General features: G+C 41.3%; 1 protein-coding gene across 21 annotated transcripts in view; it reads left to right on the top strand.

The window, feature by feature from the left end:
• The window catches only part of LOC118421230 (bromodomain-containing protein 3-like), a 33,378-nt gene that overhangs the window by 7,537 nt on the left and 11,817 nt on the right, over positions 1-14,024 (top strand). For 3 of the 21 annotated variants that reach the window (XM_035828401.1, XM_035828418.1, XM_035828420.1), the window contains 18 exons: positions 653-797; positions 1,453-1,590; positions 1,899-2,045; positions 2,452-2,602; positions 2,789-3,144; positions 3,863-3,934; positions 4,396-4,544; positions 5,302-5,446; positions 5,960-6,061; positions 6,512-6,640; positions 7,059-7,277; positions 7,952-7,981; positions 8,335-8,627; positions 8,817-8,843; positions 9,359-9,492; positions 10,074-10,244; positions 10,659-10,805; positions 11,194-11,328. In XM_035828401.1, the coding sequence (XP_035684294.1) occupies positions 653-797; positions 1,453-1,590; positions 1,899-2,045; positions 2,452-2,602; positions 2,789-3,144; positions 3,863-3,934; positions 4,396-4,544; positions 5,302-5,446; positions 5,960-6,061; positions 6,512-6,640; positions 7,059-7,277; positions 7,952-7,981; positions 8,335-8,627; positions 8,817-8,843; positions 9,359-9,492; positions 10,074-10,244; positions 10,659-10,805; positions 11,194-11,328 (2,690 nt within the window). The remainder of the gene's footprint in view (positions 1-652; positions 798-1,452; positions 1,591-1,898; positions 2,046-2,451; positions 2,603-2,788; positions 3,145-3,862; positions 3,935-4,395; positions 4,545-5,301; positions 5,447-5,959; positions 6,062-6,511; positions 6,641-7,058; positions 7,278-7,951; positions 7,982-8,334; positions 8,628-8,816; positions 8,844-9,358; positions 9,493-10,073; positions 10,245-10,658; positions 10,806-11,193; positions 11,329-14,024) is intronic. The other 18 variants (XM_035828403.1, XM_035828419.1, XM_035828422.1 and 15 more) reach the window with 17 other exon arrangements.

Genomic DNA, 14,024 nt, shown 5'->3' with positions numbered 1-14,024 from the left:
CCAGACACCCTGAAGATGCCCTCACACTAGGGAGCAGATCCTCTGACAAGCATGAAATTCTGATTGACCAGGGATGCTGCAGGTCACTTGTGTTGAAGACTGTGACCTCTCTGACAGAAATTTGGCCCCTAGTGATACCTCAAAATGCACCATTTAAATTTGCAATTCTTAAAACTCTGCAACATTGTACCTTCCCACTCGGGTTTGACTATCACGGCAAAGCCTTATGATATCACCCCTGATATCTCTGTATCAGAAAACGGTTCCCTTCGTGTTGTCGAAAGGCCCACCATATAAGGTGCCTCATTAACATTCAAGAGCAAGATGACAGTACCGGCATAACGTTTCACAGTTCTTTCAGCGTCCAGGCTTGTTTCGGTCAGTTACGAAATTTAAGATTTGTCAGTTCTGTGGGTAGAGTGCAACCACGGCACCACCGAATATCTACTGAGCATACGAAGAAACCCCGAGTAGGAGGGTGCAACAAGGAAGTTGGATGCTCTCGGACTCCCTACAATGCTTGCGCCTGTATTGCTTGCCATGGCTCTACAAGAAATTTGGACCCCCTATAAGAAAATCCTAGTTAACAACCTGATTGGCATTGTTATGTGTAATATTTGGATGTGTAGTAAATGATCTTTTTTGTTCCCAGATTGGACCACCTAAGCCATTCTGCCGGGGAAACAGACAACATAGGGGACGGTTCTGTGAATGGTATGAACAGTCCGACTGGCGCTGGAAAACGAGTACGCAGGCCGTCCATCATGTATGCTGAGGGATACGAAACAAGCGAATCAGTGAGTGTGGCACTATTGGAAATCTGGTGTGAAGGCCCGTCCCTCTGTCCCAAGATAGAATTTGCGAGTTGGGAAGATGTGATGACACTTTGTCAAAATCACTAATGAAAATGTATGCTCCCAAGCTTAAGAGATGGATTTGACAATGAAAGTTAATAACATAGGCTCCCAAACGATGAGTGGGATAAAAAAAAGTTGAAGATAGAGACAGCTTTGATGGCAAATAATGTGTTTTTGTGCTACAAATGTTCTTTCTAACTTAAAGCACTCGGGAAAACTTGTTTCCCACCCCATTAGGAATTTGTTTGCCCCAAAGAATCAACATTTTTTTCCCTGTCGTAACTTAATTGTTGTTGAAAACAGCCGTAACTTAATTGTTGTTGAAAACGGCCGTAACTTTGGCGTGGCGGTGTTAGCCAATTGGTCAGCCTAGCTAACATAGGACCAAGGGTTCACGGGTTTGATTCCTAGCTGAACATTGTGTCCTTGGGAAATGCACTTCACATGGCTTTCTTCAATTAACTCAGTTATAAATGGGTACCTGGGAAGGCTACAGGATGGACTATTACTCTGGAGAATGCAGTGTTTTGTTTCATCAGCCAGCTAGAATTATTCTTTTTGACAGGTAAACTTATAAAGTTTTGTTTTGTTTCAGAAGCAGGCTCCTAAGAAACCAGGCCGCATGACAAACCAGTTGCAGTATTTGTTAAAAGTGGTGATGAAAGCAGTATGGAAGCACAACTTTGCCTGGCCCTTCCACGAGCCAGTGGATTGGGTGAAGCTAAACATACCAGTAAGTCTGATTGGTTGATATCTGTGAAACGCCGGTTACCCAGAGTTTTGTGGATGGTAAAACCTGTTTTGTTTTTGTTGGCATCCATTGGTGATTTTGACCTCATACACTAACAGGCATACAGATGATCTCATACAGGCATACAGATGAGTTTTGCAATCCATGATGATTCTTAACATAGATCTGCACCCAATTTGATTCCAAGCTGAAAAGGGTTCCACCTGAGATTGCAACTAGAGTCTTAATGTAAACTTTGCGTAAGCGTCTATTTTCAATAGTAATTTTGTTCTCCTTTTTTTGTCAAAAAGGATTACCCAAAGATAATCAAAACTCCTATGGACCTGGGAACCATCAAAAAGCGATTGGAAACCAACTACTACTACAGTGCCAAGGAGTGTATTCAAGACTTCAACTTAATGTTTACCAATTGTTATGTCTACAACAAGCCAGGAGAGGTGAGTGTGTCCAGAATTTCCACATTTTTACCACCATGAAAATAGAGGTTTTGTTTTTGGTGTATGTTTGTGTTAGTATGAGTTTGTGTTTCCAGATATTTGTGGTCAGCACATTTTTATATCTTTTTCCCTGGACATGCTTCAGTCTTTTGTGACAGATAGCCTTTCATGTAAGGAAAAAATTGTGTAGGTTTAGTCCACCTAGCAGCTTGCTTTGGAGCTGTAGGGTTGGTTTAGTTAAAAGGTTTTAAAGTAGGATATCTCAAAAATGGCACAACAGATATCCATGATACATGATACTCAGTGTACAGTTAGCTTAGACAGGGATGTACACTGAATACTTTTTTGTTAAGTTATTCCATGTTCCTTCAGTTTTTATTAATTTGGTACATTAACTCTTCCATAGGATGTGTATCTCATGGCCCAAACACTAGAGAAGCTCTTCCTGCAAAAAGTAGCCCAGATGCCTCCAGAGGAGGTTGAGGTAGCGTCTCAGCAGAAACCCGCGGTACAACCCAAGGGCAAGAAAGGGCCACGAAAGGGACCCAGAGTACAAGGTAAGATCTGAAATATTCGTACAGTACACAGGATTCTTCTAAAGATTCAGACAAAACAACTGTTATTTAGTATGTGGAGAATATCTATCTTCTTGATCTAAATTCAAAATACAGTTGCTATGTACAGTGTGTGCTATGTACAATATTCTCCAGTTTGTTTAGTGGTAACATTTGTTATATTTTCAGCTGCCCAATCGACAGCAGTTCCCGTGCTAAATGCACAGCCTCCGGTATCCCAGCCGCCCCCACCGGCACCGGTAGTGACTCCTCCGCCCATCGTTCCGACCACGGTGGCGCCAACAACGCACGTCCCGACAGACCTGAGTCTACCGCCACAACCCATCCCACATCAGCCCCCTCCGCCAGTAGTACAACCTCCCCCTACGAGAGCGCCCCCCGCCAGAACGCAGCAGCCCCGGCCCCCGCCCATAGAGCAGCCACCCCCGCCACAGTTACAGATGCCTCCGCAGACGTTACCACAGGGTCCATCCACAGCTCCTGCACCAATCATCTCCCAGCCTGGGCAGGCAGTCCCCACCAAGGTTAGTATCTCCTTTATTATGTCTTTGGTAGCTTCCATTCCCATTATGCACGACCAAATGCAGACACAGAAACTTAGCAGTGGGCAACGATTTATTGGATTCTCCTTAATGTTTTGCATGGGGTTGGGCAGCAGGTAGAGGGTGTAATGTGTCCCACATTATGCAGTTAGCACTAGCAGCAAAGTAGCCATCAAGTATTTCATTATAAACTAGTGCAGCATACCTGTTTACTCGGCTGGAACTGAACTTGTAAAAACTTTCAGGTTCAGTTAGACTGAAGTACAAAAACAAAGGATGGTAACCAGTTCTACACTTTGAAAAAACTGTTCTCTTGTTTGTATTTTCCTTTTTGTTCCAGACCATCTGAAACTTTCCATAGATTGTAAAGTTTACACTAGAAAAAGACAAAAACATTTGTTTGTTTTTGTTTATTGTTGAACATTTGTGTTTACTAATAACAGTATATGATTTGTCAAGTATAGTTTTTAGATTGTCACAACGAAATATTTCTTGCACACATATACCATGGGTTTGGGTCTGGACTTCTGACCTGAACCTAAAACTCTAGACCTAAACATGACTTAAGGTATGCAGAGCTATTCTGAACAAGCAGCCCTGCTTCTGTCACACAGAAAAACTGACTACACTGAAACAAAAGTGTCACATCAATGTGTCAGTGATAATTTTGGGTTAAACAATAGTGTTGTTTCCCACCAAGGAGCTTGGGCAGCCTCCTTCCTGGCCTCTACCACTCATGGGCAGGGCCACTGGGCTACGTCCCAGTCAGAAGGTAGTAAAACTTCCAACCAAACATTTCTCCTACATGCCTGCTTTGAAAATCCCCTTTAAACTGCCTGTCTACCAAAGCCTTTCTTTCACTCGTAGGTATTTTTGATAGCCTTAGTCTTTCCATGATGAATTGTATTACAGCTTTCTTGTATGCATGAAACATGAATGATATTTTGTCCATTACTAGGGAATGCTGGGCTTTACTCACAATAGCTTAGCTTGATACAGAAGTTTAATTCTTGTATGGTAAAAGAGTAGAACACCATTCTTAAAAGAGAAACCTGTACAAGGCAGAAGCAACAAAAAGCCTTGTATCGAGACCCAAAACTTCTTCTAGAGTATAAAAAATCATTCTACACATTCTTGTTTTTAACGGGAGATGGTTTTCTTTCATAGGCCGTAATGATAGTATGTGAATAGCTGATAGCTCCTACTAAAATGAGAAACATTTTCCCGCGCCAGGTCAAGAAAGGTGTGAAGAGAAAAGCGGACACGACCACGCCCACCACCATCTCCACGACGACGGGCAGCGAATCGTCGCCCTCCACCACCGAGCCGAGACCAGCGAAAATCCCTCCCGTCAGGTGGGAACCAGATCATCCCAAAGCTTGGTAATGAACACCACCTGCAGGATCTACCTTTTCTCTAATCATACAATAACATGCGTCTGTCTCTCCACATTTTAACTGCTACATCTGCCCAAACAAGTGATTTGAAAAAAGACAAAAACATAGTCCTTCCAAAAACATAGTCCTTCCAAAAACATAGTCCTCCAAAAACATAGTCCTTCCAAAGAACAAGTCAAGTGGCACTTAGTATGATGCTCAAAAGTCAACTCCAAAAATCTGTCGACAACAGCAATTGAATCCCACAAAAAAGGCTTTTAAGTATGTATAGTTATCTATTGCAGAATATGTATTGCAGTATGTAGAATACAGTTATAGTGTAAGATTCTACTAGTGATGGAATGGTAGAATACTGGTATTTTTTTCCGCAAATTTGGCATTGTGGGCTTAGGGGTTCAATCCCATTTGTTCAGAAACACACTGCATGGGTTAGCAAAGTAGAATGTGAGCGTTCTAAAGCATGTTTGTATGTTTAGGTGTCTGTATGTTTTACATTGCTTGTTTGAATATAGCAGTAAAAGTAAATGCTTTCAAAGACGAAATAGACGTGTATGCTGTATTGTTCAAGAGTAAATGCATGCTTCATAGTTGAAATAGTAGGTGCTAAGTTAGAAATGCTATCTTTTTGTTGCTCGTAGTTCTTTAATGAAGGTTTTAAGTAGAGACATGCCATTACTGTAGCCTGTTTGTTGTACATGTAAATGAAGCGGTATACCTGACTACTCTGCTCCTTGTTTGCCAGGAGAGAAAGTGGTCGACAGATCAAGCCGCCCAGGAGGGAACTCCCCGAGACGGAGCAGCACAGTTCCAAGAAGAAGGGCAAGCTGTCCGCACAGCTCAAGTACTGTCAGGGCATCATCAAGGAGATGTTTGCCAAGAAACATGCGGTAAGTTGGAATATATTATTTTCTCTTCTCTCATTTTAGAGAGAACAAAGTCTGAAACTAAACGAGCTCGAAAAAGGTACTGAAGGGGCCCAAAGCTACACCACTTTCTCTCTGCCCCAAGACCTATCTACCAATCAAACATCACATGATCTATATTGTGTTCAGAACTGTGAGATATCAAAACTGGAAGTTATGAAATCTTTGAAGTACACGTTGTCTCATTTAACAAGCATTCCTGACATTGCTATAAATTTGCAAAAGTTAGCAGTGTTTTTTTGCTGGAATGACCCCTTCATAGTGAAAACATGACGAATATGCCTGTGTTTTCTTGGTATCACTACTACAGAATTCTTTGGATTGTGAACTTTAAACTCTCTCCACACGAAAATGAATTTATGTTAGTGATAGAATAAGCTTAGTAGTAACAGCAAATTTTCACACAATACTACAGTTACCTTTAATTATATTGGAAACCATTGTGTCTAAACTCGATGTGTTTTTTCTCTTTAACAGGCGTATGCTTGGCCATTCTATGAACCAGTGGACGCTGACTTGCTAGGCCTACACGACTACCACGAAATCATCAAACACCCCATGGATCTGGGAACAGTAAAGGTAATTTCGTACGCTGTTTATCGTGGTTCGTTGACTTCTTTCACCTCTCAATCTGGGCATGGGCACTAGCCATACAGGCAGTGATGTTGTGCTAATATCTTGAGAGGTAAGAGTAAAAACAACCCATGTTAATCACAGTCACTCTTTTGTAGAGTTGGATTGTTTCATGCCATGGGTACAGATGATTACAAGGTTGAGTCATTTTAAGACAACAACAGCCAACGAAAACAGTACATTCATACGCAATGGGAAGGTTTAGTGTTGTCACTTTTAGATAATTGCATATCTAAGCCATCCTGCCTATAAAAATTGTTCTCCTTATTTATTCACATGCATTTCAATAATGTCTTTGGAGGGTGGAATTCTTCAAATAGAATTCTGGCTATGAATGTTATCTTTGTACCTTTGAAGTGGTAGAATATTGGAATTTGTTTGTTTTTTTCCTGACAGAAAAAGATGGATACTCGGGAGTACAAGTCTGCCCAGGAGTTTGCGTCGGACATGAGAATGATCTTCAGCAACTGCTACAGATATAACCCTCCCGAGCACGACGTAGTACAAATGGCCAGAAAATTACAAGTAAGTGGTGAAAACTCCTTTTAAGTCCAATTCTCTTCTTTGACACTGGATTGTGGTACGGGAGATTGTTGCTCAACGTCGGTGGATGTGGTGTATGTATAAACTGTTGATGAAACTGATGCATTGGAATAAGTTGCCCTTTTTGGCAAAGCCTCCATTTTCCACCACTATAGTAGTGAACCAATCATCCAGATAAAACGAAAAAAATAAATTTTGTTGTAACTTGTAACTTTGGATGGAGCTGAATATTTTTTTGTTTGTTACGGTACATTGGAAAATTTTCATGGTTTATTTTTACTGTGCCTTTCCACTGCAAAATCATGACAATGTGAATGTGTTACTGTATTGTGAAAACTTCCTTTCCTGTTGTGCTGCGAATAGAATAATTTATGGAATAATATGTTACCTTCTTTTACAGGATGTGTTTGAAATGAAGTATGCCAAAATGCCTGACGAACCCCCCGACCCTGAGCCCCAGCCCCTCCCTGTCCCACCCCCCGCGGCGGAACCTGAACCCAACACGAGCACCAGCAGTAGCAGCAGCGACTCTTCTTCCGACTCCGACAGCACCGACAGCGAAGAGGAGAGAGAGGCGAGGTTACGGGAACTCCAAGATCAAGTGAGTGTCTGTGATCTGGTCGGTTTCCTTTCTCTCACATTTTTAATGAAATTCTGTGCTTTATAGTGTTAACCTGCTTTTAATTATGACATGGTGGCTTCACTAAGTCACAAACTAAGGATATGTTTAAGTGTTAGAACTCCGCTCTAACATAAAAGCTAGCAGAAGTTACTAACATGAAGGGTGGATTTGACGGCATTCTGTAATGCATAAGATATTCAGGGTTCTCACCAGGACTTTTTGGCAGCAAAGGGGCATCTTAGTGTGGTGAAGCCATAAGGCAAGCTGCGCAGGAGTGAGTGAATTAAAGCCGACATTTTTTGCCTTTGTTGCAAAACACCTGAAAAGCGTAGGAGGTACGAATTACAGCATAGCAGATACAATACATGGCCGTAAGGGCCCTTATGCTAAACTATGCTGGCGAGAACCTTGATATTAATGTATGGCAAATGTCTTGCGTATACAGAATATTGAATGGTGTGGTGGTTTGTCACTACGTCTTTGGCATTGTAGCTGCTTGTCAATAAATTTTAGAACGTTAAATCCAGCTTTCTTAGCAGGGGCCTGATGGCAGCTATATCTGTAGCACAGAACAATAATCAACCATTCTACTGGCTCGTTCCATATCTCCACTTGTGAAACTGTGGAAATGACTCTTTCATATATTGTCCCGTCTTTGTCGCTTGCTGTAGAACATGCTGCACACCAGGCCCTGGCACCAGGTCTGTTGACATCTCTTAATCATTAAAACCAAACATGTGGAAGCAATACAAATGCCAGGGCTTTTGGGTTTGCACATCTGGGAGCTCCCTTATAACAAGTATTTCTGATAGTCTGTGGCATTCTGGAAAGCGTAGCTTCTCTGTGGTGTGCTTGAACTAAGGTAGACCATGGTTTTTTTTATTTCCATCTATAGTGCCCTTCTGTTGCTTTATATTTGGGTACTTACTTAAAAAATATAAAGGTAGTTATGGTTAGTTGTAAGGGCATATCATTGTCTTGGTCTGATGCCATGTAATAAAGTATAAGATGTGAAAGTAGATGTGTAAAGCCATCTACCACTTTCTTGTTCCAGTTGAGAGCGGTACACGAGCAGCTTAGCGCATTATCAGAAGCATCCCAACAACACAAACCCCATAAAAAGAAGAAAGAAAAAGACAAGGACAAAGAGAAGGACAAAGACAAAGAAAAGGACAAAGACAAGGATAAGGAGGACAAACACAAGAAGAAGAAGAAAAAGGAGAAAGACAAAAAGGAGGGTGAAGTTGTCCCTGTTAAGAAGGATGTCCCAGCGCCCACTCCTGTACCCCCACCACAGCCACCTCCAAAACAACCCAGAAAAACGCAGCCCAAGAAAACCAACAGCAGGTAAGTTAACGGTTAAACTGTCCGAACCTAAGTAAGCACGTTGGACATCGTCACTCAGATGCGAAGGGACAAAATCTCGCCTTCCTGCTTTCTTCAGATTTCTATGACTTGAGAGAATGTTGGAGAGGTATATGTACTAGTGGAGCCTGGCCCTGTGAGAAGTAAAAGGTTCCTTGTTTCCTGTTTCAGAGTTGGGCAGGCCAGGAAACAACCAAGGTGACTCCTTTCATCATTGTAGAGCTCTACTAGACTCTGCTTCTTTGCACCTCTCACACCAACAAACCTTGCATGTCCTCTAAACATGTTTTAAAGGCGATGATCCTCCCTTTACAGTGGCGTCCCCTAGTGATACCCGGTTGTATTGCATGTTGATGCCAGATAACCAATTTATTTCCTTCACGATTATTCCTTGGTCCTTACAAAATCACAAGGCAAACAAATTCCTTTGTATATTGGAGACTGTATTAGCTCTGGACACCATGCGCAAATAGTTGCTACTTTGGTTAATGTTTTACTTGTAATTGCAGATTCCGCTGACTAGGTTTTTAGACAATCCAGAATTGCCGTCACCATCATAGGACAACATAGACATTCAGAACTGTAACTAAAAGAGGAAAAGCAGAAGTTATGTGCTTGGATTCGACTAATACAAGGCAAAGCTAGGCTTAGTTTGTGTTGTATGATAGAAATTGCGGTAGGTACTAACTAATCCTTTGTTCCTGTAATTTTAGTAGACAATCATCGAAGAAAAGTAAAGCTCAGACCACGACAGCTCCAGCGTACGAGAGCGAGGATGAGGATCTGTGTAAGCCAATGACGTATGACGAGAAGAGGCAGCTCAGCTTGGACATCAACAAATTACCAGGTACGACCGCTTTCTTACAAGGACAATGTTTGTTGGCAGTGTCCAAACAATATGTGATGCTGTCCAATCACAAAATTGCTTTTTTTTTCAGTGGTGAACTTTGCTCATATTTAAGTTTTATTGGACACTGGCTGGAAATTAGGTAAAAGGTCCCAGAAGTAGGTTATGTCATTTTCCTGTTAGTCTGTATGTATTGGTCAGTGTTTTTCTCAAGTAGTCCTTGATTAAGCTTTTTGAAATGGAAGAAATTATGTTTCCCCACTGAAAAAGTACATGTTTGGGAGCAAAAGGACATGTTTGTGAATTAGACTAGTCACCTCTCAATCTGGGCATGGGCACTAGCCATACAGGCAGTGATGTTGTGCTAATATCTTGAGAGGTAAGAGTGAAAACAACCCATGTTAATCACAGTCACTCTGTCTTGTAGAGTTGGATTGTTTCATGCCATGGGTACAGGTATCTACTTCTGTGGACTGACAGACAGGAAATTAGGTCCAAGGTCCGAAAAATGATCTGTACTAGGTTATCTCATTTCCTGTGTTCAATTTCCTCTTAACCTAACATGCTGGATTATCTTCTAGGTGACAAGCTGGGGAGAGTAGTACACATCATCCAATCCAGAGAGCCGTCGTTACGAGACTCCAACCCCGATGAGATAGAAATAGACTTCGAAACCCTCAAACCTTCCACCCTTCGAGAACTAGAGAGATACGTCATGAGCTGTCTCAGGAAAAAGCCCAGAAAACCTTATGGTGAGTTGCCTTCTTTTTTCCTTTTCTTCCCTCAACTTATATTTGTCATATATTATTTTGTTCATTATACAGTAATATGGTCAAACCTGTACAAGTGACCACCTCTTTATAAGCACCACCTGGTTAATGCAGTCAATTTGTTTAGTCTCTTATTAGTTTTTCCCCATGTCGCAAGCATTAAAATTCCTGTATCTATTGTCCATGTAGACAAGATTTCATTGGTACCCTTAGTTGTCTTGGGCAGTTTTTACTGTAATTTCATTGAGATAACAAGATAACACCAGATGTAAACCATCAAGCATTAAAGATCCGGAAGTAAATCTCCGTTTTTTAATCCAGCTGTAAAGATTGCATTGTATTTGAACATTAAGCATGATTGTTCTACATAAGATAGTAACTTAGTGCCTCTTTTAGATAAAGGGTCCCCTTCTGTTGCAGCGAAACGTCCCCAGGGCAAGACAAAGGAAGAGGTGACCAAACAAAAGAAGGAGGAGCTCGAGAGGAGGCTACAGGATGTCAGTGGTCAACTGTCGTCGGCAAAGTCCAAGGTGGCCAAGAAAGGTATTGTACAAGTGGTCATTTTGTTGTCTTTATACCCTTGTCTTGAACTTGAAGCGAAGCAAAATAGTTTTAAGGGAAAAAGAATTCTTGAGAACTGAGGGAAATGAATTTGAAATGTAAGGTGAAATTTGCAGTCTTTTGACTTGACAAGTAATGCAACAGTGTATATTTTGCCTTGATGTACAGTTTTTGGCAACACTATTAGGCTGGAGCCTGTTAGAAATTTATTTTTGAAATATGATCTCTTTGAACTTGACAAGTAATTCAACAACACATTGTGTTTTGGTGTATAGTTTTTGGCAACACCACTGGGGTGTAGCCAGTTTGTTGGCCTGACTTTCCTGTGGAAGTTTGTTTCTGAAGTTGCAGTGGTGTTTTGTCCTCACAGAGAAAGAGGCTGCTGCCAACGCTGAAGCGGGCGGTCCCTCGCGACTGAGCGCGAGCAGTAGCAGCTCGTCGGACAGCGATAGCAGCAGTACCAGCAGCGGTTCAAGCTCCTCCGATAGTAGCGACTCAGAGTCAGGTAGTTAGACCTTCAGTCCCTCTTCCTCCTTCTGATAATTCCACTCCCACGGGCGAGACTTGCATCAAAGCTTTGCTTCACTGTGTAATTGTGAATGTCGTCGTCGTTTGTAGATATTATTAAAGAAATGCCTGTATAATGCTTGCCCAAATTTGTAATCATGTCCCTATGTTTGGTACTATCTGTGGTGGATAACTGTCAAACTTTTAAATCTAGGAAAAAGACACCCTTTTCCGCAATAGTGTTTTTTTGTATATGTGAGCGTCGAGACCAATGAAGACTGTGATTTTGTCAAATAGTAATGGCCTAAGTTCTGTCAGCGTTTTTTCCTTATTTATCAGGCATAGCTCAGCACATGCCAAAAATTTGCACGCATCCATACCCGAGCCACTGTTTCAATGATTAAGGGTAGTATGGCACCTGTGTGGACTGGAGTTAATGGTGTTAACAATTTTGACCAATGAGTGCAGAGTGGTGTGCCAGGCCTGGCCAGGGCAGGGTTTAATGTGTGACACCTCCTTTAACAACTCTTCAAGTACTTATACCCTATGTGGTGTAAACGAAACAACAACAACATGCATTGACATGACTGGGTGGTTGCTTTGCGGAGCTACCTTGGTTGTTACATGGATGTGTAGCATGCAAGTGTAGGAGTTTGAAGTTTTTCCGTTGTGCCTGGTGTCGGCTGGCTGCCCGCTGGGACCACTGACGCAGTGCAGCTGGTGGTGGCCAAAGTGAGTCTCTGTGAATTCTTCCCACCAAGAAGTTTCGGTGCTCAGATGCCAGCGTTTGTGGGGTAGGCCTTTCGAAGGACAAGGCTAGACCACTGCTGACCAATTCGGCTACTGACAACCAAATGGATGCATCTCCTATCTCTAGCAAAGACAAGTTTTTATCACATTAGATGTAGGGTTTTCGGAGTCTTTGCTAGAGGTGACTAGTGGCAATTGTTGACTGTCCAGTTGAAAATTGGCAGAACAAGTGCAATTTTTTTATCTTGGAAGTAAAAGGAAAGATATACCTGTGTGAGATAGATGAAAGTCAGAAGAAAAAATGTTTGCAGACAGTCGCACTTCTGCCCTGGATGCTGGCCCCACGCACTGAACACTCTTGCACTCTTTTTGTATACAGGTCAAACTGCTGTTCTATCTATTACTCCATATGTTATGCTGAGCAGACTTCTCTTTTTGAAATTGTGTGATATTTTGGCATTCTTTAGATGTAATCTCATGAATAAAAGTAAGCATATTTTTTTGAATGAAAAGCAGAATTTTATTACAGCATTTTGTGTACTTCCAGCACATTACCTGTTAATCATAGTAGGACCTATTTGTATTTTTTGTACCAGCACAGAGATGTGTAGAAACCATTAAAAGCAGTGTAGCGTTGTGTGGAATCAAACGGTGAAAGGGTAGAAAAAATCTACACATGTTAATTATATCCAGACTAGTGTAGTTATCGTATGTCGGAGCCCATCATGGAAAGGTATTATAGAACTTGGTGAACAAGTTAAAAAAGGAATTATGGAATGACAAGAACCATGGGCCAGAACCTGTACATACTCTTTATTCTGTATCTGTAATGACTCGAAATCATTCCTGAATGTGTAACAAATAAACCTTTCCCTCTTGTATACCAATTCTAGAGTTGTTTACTTGAGTGTTTGTTTAAGTGTGTGTTTTCTATAGGGAGGTGTTCACCAACCCGTATGGCAAATAGCTCTGCACTCATTTGGTGGTTCAAGAAAAGGGGGTCTAATACCGTTCCCTGGAATAAATGGCTAGAAAAATGGTCTTGACAATCAATTACGGCTACATAACAATTCCAGCAAACAGGTGTCTGTTGCCTGCCCTAATGCCTTACTCGTACTGGTACCTGAATTCTAAACAATAAAGAGTAGAAATAGATACAACCAAAGAAAATATCGATATAGCAGGGATACCCAGTGAAATGGATCAACCAGTGTACCATGCTGTGATCCAGAACATAACCAAGGCTGTTGTGGACACGTGGTTCACAAGCTATTCCATTCATATCCCCAAATGCAGTATCTGACTCTCGTTAGTAAGTAGATTATACTGATCAAAGTAGAAGCAGTACTCCGAGCTGTACACCATCACCATCCAAGAAGGTCTCATTACCAGTCTCAAAGTTCAATTATTTTATTTAGGAGTAGGAAAAAGAAAGGGAATTTAAAGCTTGTACATGTTCTGTGTATCTTGTTGCAAAGTTACTAAATTCACAATTTGATGAGTTAATTGCATAAGCAGCAAGCTAATAAGCTGATTTATTGTTTTAACTGCATGTGCAGAGATGCATTATCGATAATGTGTCTAATTTGAAGACATCCTAGAGATGATGAAACACATCTTGCCCTTTGACCTCCAAATTTAAAAAAAAACGGCTAGGTTGATAAATGTATGCCTTAAAAACTGGATGACTTTCAAATCATTGGCATTCAATGGACTTTTATAGGTGATGCAAGATGGAGCGAATCCTTTAGAATTGTCTTTTTGAATTGAATATGACAAATGTGTTCATAACTACCTGTGAGGAAGGAATTGTAGGAAAGGGTCTTCCTACTCAAGTGGTGTTCCTCAAGATCTCTAGCTGGCTCGAATGAAATTTTTAGAATGTTTGGGGAATACAAGTAAAGCTTGCTCCAAGTTGTGTTTTGCACTACATGTAATAGCTTA

The sequence above is a fragment of the Branchiostoma floridae genome, chromosome 8 (genome assembly GCF_000003815.2).
Source record: "Branchiostoma floridae strain S238N-H82 chromosome 8, Bfl_VNyyK, whole genome shotgun sequence".
In the NCBI taxonomy this organism is placed as follows: Eukaryota; Metazoa; Chordata; class Leptocardii; order Amphioxiformes; family Branchiostomatidae; genus Branchiostoma; species Branchiostoma floridae.
Note: the sequence above shows the minus strand (reverse complement) of the source record. Positions and strands in the feature narration are given on the sequence as shown.